General features: G+C 65.1%; 1 protein-coding gene across 4 annotated transcripts in view; it reads left to right on the forward strand.

Moving 5' to 3' along the window:
* Positions 1 to 14,283, forward strand: part of LOC102444310 (unconventional myosin-Vb-like) — a 59,957-nt gene extending 45,674 nt beyond the window's left edge. For all 4 annotated transcript variants that reach the window (XM_075903260.1, XM_075903258.1, XM_075903259.1 and 1 more), the window contains 14 exons: positions 485 to 630; positions 1,091 to 1,207; positions 1,853 to 2,092; positions 2,203 to 2,315; positions 3,490 to 3,676; positions 4,035 to 4,128; positions 4,960 to 5,109; positions 7,506 to 7,657; positions 9,177 to 9,266; positions 11,347 to 11,497; positions 11,920 to 12,190; positions 12,762 to 12,936; positions 13,309 to 13,389; positions 13,541 to 14,283. In XM_075903260.1, the coding sequence (XP_075759375.1) occupies positions 485 to 630; positions 1,091 to 1,207; positions 1,853 to 2,092; positions 2,203 to 2,315; positions 3,490 to 3,676; positions 4,035 to 4,128; positions 4,960 to 5,109; positions 7,506 to 7,657; positions 9,177 to 9,266; positions 11,347 to 11,497; positions 11,920 to 12,190; positions 12,762 to 12,936; positions 13,309 to 13,389; positions 13,541 to 13,699 (2,126 nt within the window). In that variant the 3' untranslated portion in view covers positions 13,700 to 14,283. The remainder of the gene's footprint in view (positions 1 to 484; positions 631 to 1,090; positions 1,208 to 1,852; positions 2,093 to 2,202; positions 2,316 to 3,489; positions 3,677 to 4,034; positions 4,129 to 4,959; positions 5,110 to 7,505; positions 7,658 to 9,176; positions 9,267 to 11,346; positions 11,498 to 11,919; positions 12,191 to 12,761; positions 12,937 to 13,308; positions 13,390 to 13,540) is intronic.
* Positions 14,284 to 14,906: the final 623 nt, after the last annotated feature.

Here is a 14,906-nt window from a genome sequence, read left to right on the forward strand (position 1 = left end):
TCGAGGGGGCGGTATCGCGGGGCCACCCAGTTCTGGGGCCTGAGCCCGTGGATTGTGGACCACTGCATGTCCTGGTGGGTGGCAGCGTTGCCAGGGCAACCGGCCTCTGTTCTCGGCAAAGTGCCTTGTTTGGGAAGCACCAGCACCAAGGATGGGGCAGCTCCCAGCCATGCAGAGCCTGTTGTGGCCCCGAAGGGGGGGGAGGGGCCTTGCCCAGCCTCACCCCAGGGGTCAAAATTGGCCCCGTCCCCAAGCCCCCAACCAGGGGAACGGTGTAGCCTGGCCTGAGCCAGCAGCTGAACCCCTGGGGTCACGGGCCTCCCCTGCTAGGGCTCCCAGCAACCCTCCTGCCCTCTGACGTCTGTGCCCTGAGCCGGGCGGGCTCCTCCGCAGGGCACTGGGGGAGCAGAGCCCTGGTGCATCACCCCCCCCCCCCCCCCCACGGAGTCAGCCATTGCTCTCCTCCTTCCTTCCTCCCCTGCAGAGCAGCTGCGCTGTGTGAGGGCGGAGAGCCAGGAGCTGCTGGGCCAGCTGGAGGGGGAGAGGACTCGCTACCAGAGCCTGGTGACGGAGTACGCCCGCCTGGAGCAGCACTGCGAGAACCTGCAGGACGAGGTGGCGTTCCACAAGGTGAGCCGGCGGGGCCGGGCCCACCCCAGGCATCCTGGGGAGCCAGACTGGGCGACAGGCCGCCGAAGGGTCCTCAAGGAGGCCAGCTGGGTGGAAGCAGGCGTAGGAGGGCAAGGAGCAGCGGGTGCTCATGGTCCCAGGGCTGGGACCCGCCTGGCAAAGTGCCCTGTAGCCAGAGCCGTGCCCTGATGCTGGCGGGGGTGTTTTGAAGAAACCAGACTCCATCAGCGCTCTGGAAAAGTCCCAGCCCTATGTGAACAGCATGGCTGCACCATCCATGTCCCTCCCCTTGCTGTCCCAGAGCTCAGAGGGAACTGTCCCTCCCCGTTCCCACTGCCAAGATAAGGCTGTGAGCTCTGAGCCGTCTCCCCTGCCCACCTAGTCCCCGCACGGTATGCTGATCCCACTGGACCTTCAGCTGCTGTATAATGCATCCTTGTTCCTTTTGCCCCCACTCCAGCGAACCCCCAGCCTCCGCAGGTCCCCTTCCTCTGACAGCATCCTGGACTCCAAAGGCAGCTACCCGTCTTCTCTGTCCACGGCGCCGTCCTGGGAGGATACAGACCAGCAGAGCGAAGTGAGCCGCTGCGTCGCACTAGCCACCTGGCGCGGGGCATGGCTGTGCTCCTGCGCTGGGTGGGAAGCGGAGCACGTGGGCTCCGGAGCGAGCTGGGCTGAGCACAGACAGGGAGCGTGCTGGAGCTGTGTCCGGTGCCCATTCAGAACGGCCCTGCTTCCTGGGACCAGCTGTTCCGCCCACTGCCCATCTCTAGTCCCACCTCCCCCAGCAGCCTCCCTTGCCCTGCAGTCAGACCAGCACCCCAAGAATGCCCTGCGGTGGCAGCATGCAGTGCCAAAGGCGCGGGGGGAGGGGGGGAACGGGAATAACAAGGCCCCTCTGCCAGGATGGGCTGTGCTGCTGCTCTTGTTTCAGCCGGGAAGGTGCCTGCAAACAGCCTTTGGCCAGCACCTGTTCCAAGGGGCTCCGTGCACGGCCTGTGCAGTGCCTCTCCTCCCACCCAACGTCTCGTCCGGTCGGGGAGCTGGCCAAGCCCACAGCCTGGCGGCAGAGCCAGGAATAAACCCCGGCATGCTCCCTGCTCTGATCTGTACCATGCTGCCTTCTGGCCGACGGCCACAACATTTGTAGGTGGCGAGCCCGAGTCTGACGTCCCCGGGACCGTACTCGAATGAGCCCCTAGCCTCATTCTCCTCTCCACAGTCCCCATCTCAGCCCCTGGACCGGGAGAGAGGCCCCTGGAAAAGCAGGGCCATGTCGGACAGCCCCCGCTCCTCCATCACTGACGAGGATGGCCAGGACCCCTTGGAGAAGGCCTATCTCCTCCTCCTGGGACAGCTCAACGCGGTTACCGAGGACCTGGCCAGAACCCGGGAGGAGCTGCGCAGGGCCAAGGCTCAGCTGGCTCATGAGAGGAAGCCCTTTGAGCTCTTCAAGCGCTGGGTGAGACTCGCCCTCCTTCGTGTCCCTCGCTGCGGTGGGGGTGAGGGAGGGGCTCAGCACAGACCTGCTGCCTGACTGGTGGGTTCTCAGTCATCTCCTTCCCCCAGCAGAACGCTGCAGAGATCCTGGGGCTGAGCAAGAGCCCGGAGAAGATGATTGAGGCAGACTCGCTGATGGAGGAGGACTTGAAATATGCCTATGATGCTGTCCAGGTTTCCAACAAGTGAGTCGGTTACAGACCTGCTTCCCCTGCCCTGTCTGGCGCACCCGCGTTTTGCAGAAGGCTTGAAAACGGCCCTGCCGGCGCGCCTTGCCATAGCGGGTCGCCCCAGGGAGCTGTCTGAGGCTGCAGGGACGCTTGGGGTGACTGGCCAGCGCTAGCGCTGAGCGAGGTGCAGGGCTCAAAGCTCTCAGAGGGAGACTCGACCAATTCCAGCTGTTCACACGCTTGCTGGCTTACGGCTGACCAGCCCCCCACCAGGTGTGACTGGGGCAGCTGTGGGACGCCAGACCGTCACAACTGGCTGAAGGTAGTGCTGGCTGCAATGTGCGGCGGGGGGGGGGGAGTTAAAATCATTTGGGGGAAACCAAACAATTCCTTTTTGAAAGGCTATTGGGCCTTGAGTGCTACTTGCTCCCATTCTGGGTAGGCTGGGTTCTGGTGCTGGACTGCAGCCTCCCTGTTGGGGGCAGGGTGCATCTTGGGAGATGTAGTTTGCATGCTTCAAGCTCCCAGGCTCTTTATGGGCCAGGCTACCGAGCTGGACTACGAGTCCCAGGAGCAGGGCTGGCCTTACCATGAGGCGAACTGAGGTAGCGGTCTCAGGTGCCGGGGGGCCACTAGACCCAGAGAATCGAGACCTTTCAAAGTTTTGGCCCAAGTGAAGGGCCAGGGGGGCGTCATTTGAGCTCCCCACTTCAGGTGCCAAAATGTTGTGGGCCGGCCCGGCCCATGAGGCGTCACGCGGCACTTCTAAAGCCAGCTCTTTGGCTGAAGCTTTTCAGTCATGGACAGCAGGTATCGGGCGGGGGGAGCCGAGCCTCCCAACAGTCAGGCATGGCTCTGCCCCCAGCCCCCTTGGGAAAATGGGCTAGATAAACTCATGACCAGTGTCCCTCTAAGACTTTCCATCCGTGAGCAAAGCAGCCTCTGTCTTGTGCACCACTAGTGCGCGTGTTTGGACGTGGCACCAAGGTCACCTATTATGACAGTCTGCTCCCTAGGTGGAGTCAAGTCTGCCTTGACTTGAGCGGCTTCAACCCCGGCCTCAGTTTCCCTCACTGTAAAATGGGGATAACTTACCTGTCTCCCCCTCGAGGTGCAGAGACCTCCCCCACCTCCTGCCTGGTGAGCCGGTGGCTGGCACCTCCGCGTGATTGCCCTCTCTCTCTTGCAGGCTGCTCCAGAGCCAGCTGCAAGAGCAGCAGCAGCAGCACGAGCAGGAGCTGGAAGGCCTCTGCCTGGACATCCGTTCCCTGAAGCAACTGAGCCAGCAGCAGCAGAGCCTGATCCAGGACCTGCAGCAGCATCAGGAGGAAGACGGGCTCCTGCATCAGCTAGTGCAGCTGAAGAGAGAGAACCTGGTGAGGGGCGGGAGCCAGACCCGGCGAAGGGGGGGGTGGGAGCCTGGCACAGCTGGGCTGGCACTTAGGTGCTTGCTGTGGGGCCAGGCGAAGGCTCCATGCCACCGCACGTGCTGGGTAAACGCCCTGGTGCGTGCACCACGCCTGCTGCCTCGTGCAGGGACTTGGCTCCATGGAGAGGCCGTGAGCCTCCTAGAGACACCAGTAGCTAGGGCAGCATTAGGGCCAGTTGCTCTCCCTCTGCTGCAAGGCCTTGCTGCCGGCTGGGAGGGTGTATCAAAGTGAGGAGCCCCCACCCCCCGGTAGCAGGCGGTGCTGGGGCTGTAGTCTCTGGCCTATCCCTTCCTCTGTGCTCCAGGACCTGGCGGAGCAGCTGGAGCGGCAGGAGAGGAGCATGCTGCAGCTCCGGAAGCAGCTGAAAGCCTCCATGAAGCAAATCCAGGATCTCACAGGCAGGTGCCTCGGGACTGGCCAGGCTGGGAGACCAGCTGCCTTCGTGGCAGGCTTCAAAGGGCTCTGCCCTTATGTTGCCCAGCCGGCACGTGGCAGTTTGGCACCCCGGGGGCTGGCGAATGTGCCTTTGCGCTAGCTCGGCTGGCACGGTGCCTGGAGTGGTACTGCCGGGCACTGAGCCGGCCAGGCTGGACATGGGCTGCTGTGCCCACGGAGGGACCAATGCCTCCCCCATACCCGCCGGGGGCATGGCTGCTCCGCAGGCAGCGGAAATGAGCCAAGAAAAGCCACTTCAAGCAGCTATTCTGGGCCAGCTGTCCTCTGCCAACAGCAGAGCTGCCAACCGCCGCCTGGCTGTAAAGCTCCGGGCTCTGGGGTGAGCTGTGCGCCCGGCGGCCCCGTGCGGAGCTCAGCAGCCCTTCTCCATATCTGCAAGTGCCACTTCACTTAGCTACTGGGGAAGTGGGGGGGCTTGGAGCAGCAAGTAGATCTGCCCCTTAGGGCACCTGCTGACCCCCAGAGCTGGGGGAGGGGGATGCTCTAGGGACCAAAGACAGGGCGAGAAGTTGCTGGCTGGGTGTTGGGCAGCCAATGTTAGATTAACCCTTAGCTTGCCAGGGCTGCCTAGCAGCATCCTGGGCAGGCATGTGGCTTGCTCAGCAGGACCACTTCCACCTCTCCAGCTGAGCCTGTTCTCTGCCTGGGCGGCGTTCCCCAGGAGAGATGGGCAGAGGAGGGATGGGGGTCCTCCCCCACCTGGGAGTCGGTTACAAGGCCCCAGACCCACGTGGGTGCTTTGTCTCATGTTCTTGCTCTTCTCTCCGGTGCAGCGAACAGAGAGGCCATGTGGCTGGAGCACAAGGTGAAGGCGGAAGAGGCGGAAAGGCCTCTTGGTGTCCTGCAGCCTGCCAGGGCTCTGGAGGGCATGCTGGGCTGCAAAGCCGAGGATGAGGGGCGCCTGATCAGGGCCATCATCACAGGTAGGGACTGGACCCCCCTGGGGGGTTGGCCTGGCCTGGCCCGTGCTGGCCCCCTCCTGTCTGTACAGACAGGGCCATCTCTGGGCTCGAACCTGCAGCCCCAGGACCTGCAGGGTGGGAGGGGCCAGGCCTCTGCTACCCCCAGTGGCTTGCCCCTAGCAGGCCAGACCTGTCAGCGCTAGAGCAGCGGCAAGAGGCTAGCGCAATGCAGAGCAGCAGGCGCAAAGGCATCCGTCGTGCAGCACCTGCTGCAGCCAAGTGGAGAGGTGCCACGGGCTCCAGGGGCAGAGACGCTCCTTGGGAGGGGGGTGAAAGATGGCTCGCTGGGCAGGATGCGGGGCGGGGAGCCTGGAGAATCCGCACTAGGAGGGAGATGCTGGCTCTGGAGCTGGGAAGCCAGCGAGTTGCAAAATGGCTCAATGGGGACACATGTCGGGATGGCTCCCTGGGCAGGTGTCCCCAGCTGGGAATGGGCCGTTCCCAATGGCCCCTGTGAACTTCCCTAGCTCCTCTTGCGTCACCCTCCCATGTGGCTCCTTTCCAGCACTGCCGGGCCTGCCTAGCCTCGTTCAAAGCAGCAGCGAGGTTGGGATGCTCTGGGGCAGAGGCATCCGGCTATGCAGGGAGTAAAGACTGTCCCTTTGCCGCCTGTGGGGCAGTGCAGGAGCACGGGGCAGGACACAGCGTGGCTAGTGGGGTCCAGCCAGGACTGGGGGGGGGGGGGGGGGGGACAAGGGTGCTGGTTTGGAGCCAGCCTGTGACCAGAGATTGGCTTTGTCTTGTCCAGTTTCCCCCTTTAGTTGGGGCCGGGGAGGGGGTGACGGAGCTGTTAGTGGCTCAGGCCCTTTGCAAAGAGCTGGGGACTTTGCCCGCTAATTCGGGGCCGGTGTCCTTGGGGCGGATGAAACCGCTGCAGCCTGCCCGGGGCCGGGCCGTGTCAGAGGCCAGGGCAGCACGTCCGCTCTGCAGCGACCGCGCTCGACTGAAATCCCCTCGGGCTGCAGCCCAGACTCCTCACTGCAACCTGATCAGCCCTGGGCCAGGCCAGGCCCCTCCCTGCAGGAAAGGGGCCCAGCAGCTGCTGGAAGGGGCTGCTGGGCCATTCTGATGCAGCAGCCAGGATGTGGGGGGGAGGCTCCAGTGAGGCTAGTGACTTGGGCATGAAGTGTCAGTCCTGCCAGCCACCCCCACACTTGGCGTGGGCCCACCCCACCCTGCAGCATAGGCTGCCCCTCAGCCGGAGGGGGACCGGTGGCTGCTGGAGGCTTCCTCCCTGAACGCTAACCAGACTGTTCCCTGCGCTCGCCGGCTGCACCCAAGCTGGCAGGAGGGGAAGTGGCTGAGCTCGTGGGCAGGGGACAGATGAAGCCACCAAGGGGACTACGCAGGGAGAGGGGCTAATGACAGGCAGGGTGACGGGTGGGCAATGCTGCTCTGGGGTGATGGATGCTACAGACGGGGCCTGTTGAGAGGGATAGGAAAGGCTAGTCGAGCTGCTAAGCAAATGCTTTTTGGATGGTAGACTGGCTAGTCAACTAGTCTCCCCCCCCCCCCCCCCCCCCCCCGCCTCTATCAGAAAGAGGCAGCAAGTGGGGGAAGAGGAGGTACATCAAAGCAGCAGCGCTGTGTAGAGCTTGGGGGCCAGACCCTGGGCTCTGCACGGCACTGCTGCTTTGAAACGCCACGTGCGCCCCAGGGTCAGCTGGGCTGTTCCCAGGCTCCATACAGTGTTTCAAAGCACCAGCACCTCACAGAGCCCAGGGTCAGTGGGGGAGTCCCCAGCTGACCCCGGGCTCCACACGGCGCTTTTGCCTTTGAAGGGTAGTAAGAGCCCTAGGGCTGTGGCTACACGGCGGCGGCGCTCTGTCGACTAATCGAATCGTCAGTGCAGAACGTGACACTTCAATGAGTCAGCTGCTTGCCCTGTAACATCCTGCTCTGAGATCCCTGGTCTGGCTGGAAGGCCGAGGGACACCTGGCACTGGGCAGACAGGACCCAGCCTGGCTGCTCTGATGGGGGGTGTACAGCTGACATCTGTTGGGATCTGAAATCGGCGCTGAGTGCAGGGCCACATTGCCGGCTACAACTGATGCTCCGGGGCAGGCCCTGTTGCGAGGTCAGCAGCTGCTGTGGGCCAGGACTCGCTTGTGGCTGGCCTTTGGGCTCCTGACTAGGGCACAGGCAGGGGGAGACGCAGCCTGGCCTCACCCACACTCCACCCCCACGACACCTGCTGTCGAATGGAGTTTTGCTTCCCTCCCTGGTGCTCCTGGCCGGGAAGCTGGGGCCACACACCCACCTCTCCGTGGTGGGGGGTGGGGGTCTCAGCAGAAGGGGTGGGGCTGCCCACAGGCACAGGCCATCACAGACTTGCTCGTTCTCTCTTGCCCTGCAGACTTCAAACCGCAGCACCATCCCGACGCCCTGCCTGGGCTGCCAGCCTACGTCCTGTTCATGTGCCTCCGGCACGCAGACTCCACCCGCGACGAGCACAGGATCCGCTCGCTCTTCGCCGCCGCCATCAGCGGCATCAAGAGGGCTGTGAAGGTACAGGGAGCAGGGTGGGGGGAGCATGGTCCCTCTGGGGAGCAGCGGGGCCGCTGAGGGGCTGCCCTCAGACGCTGGTTCCCTATCGCAGGCAGCAGCAGCTCAAGGGACCATCCCACTGGTGGCATTTGTCAGCCTGAATCCAGGGCCAAACAAACTCGTCTGGGGCTGCTGGATGTAGTGCTCCCCAAGGCTCCTGGGTGGGCCCAATAGGAGGTTGAGTGCAGGAGGGGTGAGGGCTCCTTCTGGGGGTGGGGCTGGGGATGAGGGGTTTGGGATACAGGAAGGGGCTCAGGGCACTAGATTAGAGGGGTGGGATGTTTGACTGGGGCAGCTCCCCTTGTGCACAGGCCCTGGGGAAGAGGGGACAGATGGCTGTGTGCTGCCCTGTGCTCACCTGCAGGCCCTGCCCCACAGCTCCCATTGGCTGGGACTCGCGGCCAATGGGAGCTGTGGGGGCGGAGCCTTCAGGGCACGGAAGCATAAGATCAGAAGCTGCTTCTGTGCCTCCCCCTAGACAGGGCTGAGACACGGGTTTGAGGGGCTGCAGCCAGTGGGGCTGGAACACTTTGGGGGGGGCGCTGAGCTGCCCCCCAGACCTGTTGAGATCTGGTTGCCACGTTGATCGGACAGACTGGATTCATTGCTGCCCATGGCGTCCAGCCCAGGGGAGTTGGCAGCCGACACTGCCCCAGGCGGGGGCAGCTGCAGAGCCCAGGGCCGGCAGCGGGGTCCTGGGGCTGGTGGGTTGCGTGGCAGTGGTGGGGGGCTGGGTGCAAAACCTGGGGGTGCTGCAACATCCCACTTCCTGTGCCTGTGGCTGCAGCCTGGGGCCCACACATGTGCATCTGGAGTGGCCCACAACTTTTTGCAGCCCCCCGTTTAGCTTGGGGCCCCAGGCTGCAGCTCTTCTTAGTCTGGCCTTGCCTGGCCCGGCTGCCTCACCACAGCGGCTCTGCGCTGGGTCAACGAGGCCCAGGCTGGCTCTGCCTTTCCGGGGGGAGCTTGGTCTCATCCCAGCTGAGCAGGCCGGGAAGGCGAGGCTAGGGCTTGGCTGAGGCCTTGGGGACCCCTGGCCGCGAGTCCCTCTGAGCTGTCCCTCGGCTTCCCTGCTCTGCTAGAGGGTTCCTGATGGGGTTGAGGCATTCTCTCCCCCCTCAGCTTCCCGGGCATGCTCAGAACTCCTCCTCCCAGGCTTGAGGGGCTGCTGGGGAGGGACGCTCTGCAGAGCTGGCGGGGACACTACCATGGCCTGGCACAGCCTCCCGCCGTGCGCTCTGTGCGCGGGACCAGGGCTGCCTGCTGCAGACAGTGAATCGGGGCCTCTCTGCAGCAGGCCTGTGACTGGGGGGAGGAACTGGTACCGGCTGGGTTGCCTGGGAACAGCGCTGGAGCCTGGTGTCCCCCCCCAGGTCTACCGGGGCACAAAGGGAGGGGTTGGGGCCCAACATGGCCACTTGCCATCAGCATCCGCGCCGTGTCCTCCTGTGCTGAGGGTTTGTTTTGTCGCCTGCCGCAGAAGCACAGCGAGGACGTCGACGTGGTGACGCTCTGGCTCGCCAACACCTGCTGTCTTATCAACTGCCTGCGGCAGTACGGCTGGGACCAGGTGAGGGCACGGGGCCTGCCCCCCGCGGAGCCCCCAGCTGGGGCTGGCCTAGCCTGGCCTCCCTCCAGTGTCCCTGGGGTGGCTGCTGAATACATCACGGCTGAGGCACAGGCAGCATGTGGCCGGTACCCTGGGGAGCTGGAGTTGGTTCCATGGGGGGCTGTTTTCCTTCAGTAGGCTCCTTCCCTCCCCACTTCCTTCTGAAATCTGGGTGGCTCGGAGTCTGTTTTTAGTGCTGGCTCGTGCTGAAGGCGTCTCCACCCACTCCTTGTGCAGTGGCCATTGGCCTCTGGCTGTTCTCTCCCTTGGCCTCTGGCTGCCTGAGGCTGGGTCCGGCTGCCCGGACAGGACGCCTGTGGCTTACACGGCACTCGTGTCCCGGCTCCATAGTGGGTGGCAACTTGGAGAAGTGGCGTGAAATCAGCAAGCCGACATTGGCTAAGTGCGGAGCGCTGCCGTGGGACCGGAAAGCCAGAGGCCCAGCCGGGGGAGAGTTGGCCGGGCCCAGGCCGTGCCGAAGGGGGCACGGAACAAGTTGGCAGTGCAGAGCCAAAGCCAAAAGCGGAGATTCTGGGGTCTCTGGACAGGAGTGTTACATGTCGGGCACAGGCAGTCACTGCCCATGTCTGTCACTGGGGAGGCCTCTAGTTCTGGGCGCTCCGCTGGAGGGGGTGCTGCCTGATCTCGGGAGTGACTATTTAGTGGGTTACTTGTGACTCTCCAGCTACCACTTGGGGGGCTGACAGGTCCTTTGGGAGCTGCCTGACCCTGGGCCAAAGACACCCCCTCTTCCTGCCGCCCCTAGCCAGGGGTGCCGCTTGTGTAATACGAGCCTGTTGGAGGCATCTTCAGTAGGGGACGTTTCCTTTTCTCCTCTGCATTGCTTCCCCTTGCTACTGGTGACGTGTCTTAGCTATCGGCCGGTCCCTCCTAAGGCAGTTCACGACCACGGCCCTTCCGTGCATTGCTATTCCTGGCCTACCCGGCTGTTCGGTCGGGTCTCACCTGGTTATTTCAGGGTTCCACGTAACGTTTGCCTGTCAGCTCTGACGAGGCTCGTGGAAGCCCCCTGGCCATTGAAGGCTGCTTATCTAGCCAAAAGGCCCTGCATAGACGCACCCTGGCTCGGACCTGTTACACAGATGGCACAGGCTTAGGTCTGCTCGCTCTACCTTAGCTCAGCAGGCCTTGCCTTGCAGCCAGACGACCTAACACAAACCTGCTGTAGCCGATTCTAATCCGAACCGTGAGGAAGTAATCTTGAAGGTTCGTAGCCCTAGGCAAGCGAGCAGGTTAGCCCCACAGGCTACAGGGGAGAGCAACCAGAATGAGACCATGTGCAGAGCCTGAGGCCAAGGACCAGCTGGGCATGGCCCTGAGAGACCTGGGGCTTGAACATGCAGATTGGCCTGCAAATCCCTGGAGGGCCAGGGCCCCTCAGGCGGGGATGAGCTCAGCAGCCCGCCTGCAGGGACAGGAATTCCTGGGCTTGCTCTGCAGCCTGGGGTGCTGGAGAGGCTCCTGATGCGCGGGGCTCCGGCTCCCTGCCAGGCAGTGGGAACCCATTCGCTGTTGGAGGACGGGGCTGGGCAGAGGCCTTGGCTTGGTCCTGCCCTGGCGCAGGGGGCTGCAGCCTGACCCCTCTCAGCCCCATCTAGCCCCACGAGTCTGATTCTCTGACAAACTGCAACCCAGCCCTCAAGCCAGGCAGCTTGGGGGGGGGGGCTCTGCCTGCCGGGGGCTGAACCCAGCCAGGCCCCTCATGGAAGCACTTGGGCCCAGCAGCCTCGGGGGGCTCTGCACACTAGGCTGAGTAGGAGGCCTGGTTGACCAGGGACTGGCCCGTCTGTGCCGGGGGCCCATGGTGGTGCCAGGCACTGCTGGGTTCTGCCCTCGGCCTGCCTTGGGGTGCAGGGGAGTGGTGCTGGAGTCCCTGCCCCATGGGGGGGGATCCAGAGGGACGACGCGGCCCTGGGTGGGTGGGTCCTTGTGCTTGGCTGTTGCCCAGCTCTCTGGAGCCCAGCAAGCGGCTGTGCCCTGCTCCGGCGCCGCAGTCTAGAGCTGGCTCTGCTCTCGGCAGAGCTACCGGCTGGCCAACACCCCCAAGCAGAACCAGCACTGCCTGCGGCACTTCGACCTCGCCAGCCACTGCCAGAGCCTGGGCGACCTGGCCATCCACATCTACCAGCAGCTGGTCCGCGCCGCCCAGAAGAGACTGAAGCCCGTGATTGGTAGGGCGGGCCGGGGGCGCCCTGTGACTCCAGCCAGCGCTTGAATTGGGGGGGCTGGGGAGGCCTGGCACCTTGAGGGCAGTGGTCCTGGGCCCCCGTTGCCTGGCTATTGAGGGTGGGCAGGGAAGGGAGCTGCCTTAGCTCTTGTGGGGGATGCGGGAGGGATTTGAGGCAGGGCTGGATGGGGATGGGGGGGACCCTACTCTGCTCTGCCAACCACCTGAGCCGCCTGGCTGGGCAGCTGTGCTCAGGTGAGGCTGGCCCGGGCGGTCAGTGGCTCTGAGCAGTGATGAGGGAGGGATCAGGCTGGCGGGGTGCAGCAGGCGAGCTGTGGGTGCAGGGCAGGGCCAGCGGCTGCGGGTTGGGCCCCTGGGATTTCCACCCTGCCGGGCACGGACCCCGAGCTGCTGTCTCCCCCTCAGTCGCCGCCATGCTGGAGAGCGAGACCATCCAGGGCTTGTCGTCGGCCAGGCCCCCCGGCAACCGCAAGCAGGCGGCCGCCCCGGCCTACACGCTGGACTCGCTGCTGCAGCAGCTCGGCTCCGTCCACGAGGCGCTGAGGCAGCACCAGCTGGAGCCGGCGGTGGTGAGCCAGGCCTTCCGGCAGCTCCTCTTCACCGTCAGCGGCGTGGCCCTCAACTACCTGCTGCTGAGGCGGGACGCCTGCTCCTGGAGCCGAGGGGTCCAGCTCAGGTCAGTCCGGCCCCTCCCGCCTCCAGTGGGGCTCAGGGCTGCCCAGCCGGCCTTGGCCAAGTGCCCGCCTGTCTCTGCCTGGAACCTCCACCCCAGCGACAGCCGCTCTGCCGGCTGTACCCCCAACCTGGGCCTGCCCCGTCCCCCGGAGCATGGGCATGGGCCCGGGCGGTGGCAGCCTCTGCTTCCTCGCTGGAGCCACGTGCCGGCTTGGCAAGGGGGCGGGAGGGAAAGGAGAATTCCCAGGCTCCGGTGCCGCCATGGCCAGCTACTCTGGATCTCCTGGGACAGTGGTTTTCTGGGGCCAGGGGGGATTGATGCCTGGAGCAGTTTGCTCTGGCACCTGGGGTCCGGTCCTGCCTGTGTCCCAGGCTGGTGCCCTACCCACTGGGCCATACTTCCTCCAGCCCCGCTGGCTGGGATTGGAGCTGCTGGGCTCTTGGCCTGTGTCCGGCCGAGCAGGCGGCTGGAGAGCTGGGCCCGGTGACGCTCAGCGTGGCACTGGGTGGGGACTGAACTCTGGCCGTGAGGGGGGCCGGGGCGCAGCAGCAGCGTCTCCTGGCTGTTGCAGGTACAACGTGAGCCAGCTGGAGGAGTGGCTGCGGGCCCGGGGGCTCCAGCACAGCGGGGCCCTGGAGACGCTGCAGCCCCTCATCCAGGCTGCCCAGCTGCTGCAGGTGAAGAAGGCGACGGAGGACGACGCCGAGGCTGTCTGCTCCCTGTGCACGGCGCTGTCCCGGCTGCAGGTAGCCAGCGGCTCCAGGAGCTGCGGGGCAGGGAGCGTGGCTGAGGGTCTCTGCCCCCTTGCAAGGGGTGGGTGCTCCCCAAGGGGGTCAGTGTCTGTATCTCGGGGGGGGGGGGGGTGCTCAGGCTGCCACGGGGACTGGCTCTGGGAGCTGGTATCAGGCTGGAGGTTCCCAGCTACTGCCAGGGGCTCCTGCTCACAGGGTCCCTGCTGTGCTCCCTGCAGCCCCTGGCCCGGGGACCAGAGGGGCCCTGAGGTCTCGGCTCAGTTCTTGCTGGGTTGGCGACTTGGATGGGGAGAGCACGTGGCAGGGCGGGTGGACAGGCTGAATTCCCAGCATGGCTTCCCGCCTGCCTGTGATCCCTGCTTGCAGATCATGAAGCTCCTGCGAGCCTACACCCCGGCCGTGGGGCTGGAGGAGCGCGTCAGCCCCAGCTTCATAAGCAGCGTAGAGGTACGTGACCCTGGGTTAGTGGCTTGGGGAGGGGGGTGTCTGTGCCCCACTCCTGTCTCCCCCAGGCTGCCACGTTGCCCGCAGGGGCAGGAGACGGCTGGGTGCAGGCTGGGGGGTGTTGCTGGTGACTGGATTGTGTGTCTCTGCCCAGAGCCGACTGGCTGCCCGGTGCCCCGCTGGCCCCTGCCAGCTGCTGGTGGACACGGCTCACCTCTTCCCCGTGCACCTGCCCTTCTCCTGCTCGCCGGTGCAGCTGGACGAGATCCGCATCCCCGACAGCATGGACCTGGCGTTCCTCACCCGGACCTGAGCTGCGCCGCGAGGATGCCCCAGGCAGGGGCTCAGGACGATGCGTCTAGCAGCCCGGCGGGGTACAGGCTGCAGCGTCCGGGGCGGGGCAGAGAGATGCGCCCTTGGGCTGAGAGGTCGGAGCTTGGGACCGAGGCTGCACCCCACAGGGCTGGCTCCAGTGCGCCCCGCGAACGGCGCTCTTGAGTCTTTAAACTGCAGGGATTTCCACTGCCGCCTGCACCACGTGGCCTCCTCCGGGCCGCCCGGGTCTGCACCCGCCGGCTTCACTGACCGACCCAGCTCCCTGGAACCTGCCGTCCTCGCTGGCCCGGAGGGGGCAGGAATGGGGGGGGGGGGTTGGGCTTGCCACAGAAGGCCACGTCTGAGCACTGGGAGCAGGTTCAGTGGGGGCACCCTGCCTAGGCACTACTGGGGGGAGCCAGGGCTGGGGGCTCTGCTCGCCCCCTGGCTGCAGGCAGCTGCTCTTGGCCCTTGCCCACTGGGTCTCCATGGATGTCTCCTGGGGGTGTGGACTCCCTGCCGCCTCGGTTGCTAGGGTGGGGGCAGAAGCCAGGCCTTGGGGCTGCCTGCCCAGCAGCTGGGGGGGGGGGGGGGGGGCTCATGTTTGGTGAAATGTTTTAAAATTTTGAATGAAATAAAAGTTGTCTAAGCTACACCCTGGGTCTCTGCTTGCTGCAGGCGGCTGATCCCAGAGCCCGTGGGACGGGGGGGGGGGCAGAGGCTGCCAGCTGGGACTCTTACTGGGAGCTCTGTGGTGCTGAAGGGAAGGTGGCTCCTGCCAGGCTGGGGTGACTAGAGAGGAGGGGGGGGGCTTGCTAGGGGCTGCAGATACGCCCCCCCTCCTCCCAGGCCCATCTCCAGCAGGCCACAGGCTGTGTCCTTCACTGGGTGGTCAGGTCCTTGTGCAAAAGCCCCCAGGGGTAGCATGTGGGTCCGACCCCCAGGCTGGGGTCTGGGTCAGTTCAGTCCCGTCAGGAAAACTACCCCAAACCCCCTGCCCAGCTCTGCTGGTGATGCTGGGTCCGGGCTTAGACTTGCTGGGGGAGGGGATGTTCCAGCCTCTCTACTGCTCAGAGGCCTTCGTGTGGGGAGCAGCCAGGCCTTGGGGCCGGGGTCACGTGTTGGGCTCTCCGGCAGCTGTTCTCGGAGCACCAGCCCCAGAAGGGCAGCGCCACAACTCCCTGGTGCACGTGTGAGGGGCATCC

Source organism: Pelodiscus sinensis, chromosome 19 (genome assembly GCF_049634645.1).
Source record: "Pelodiscus sinensis isolate JC-2024 chromosome 19, ASM4963464v1, whole genome shotgun sequence".
In the NCBI taxonomy this organism is placed as follows: domain Eukaryota; kingdom Metazoa; phylum Chordata; order Testudines; family Trionychidae; genus Pelodiscus; species Pelodiscus sinensis.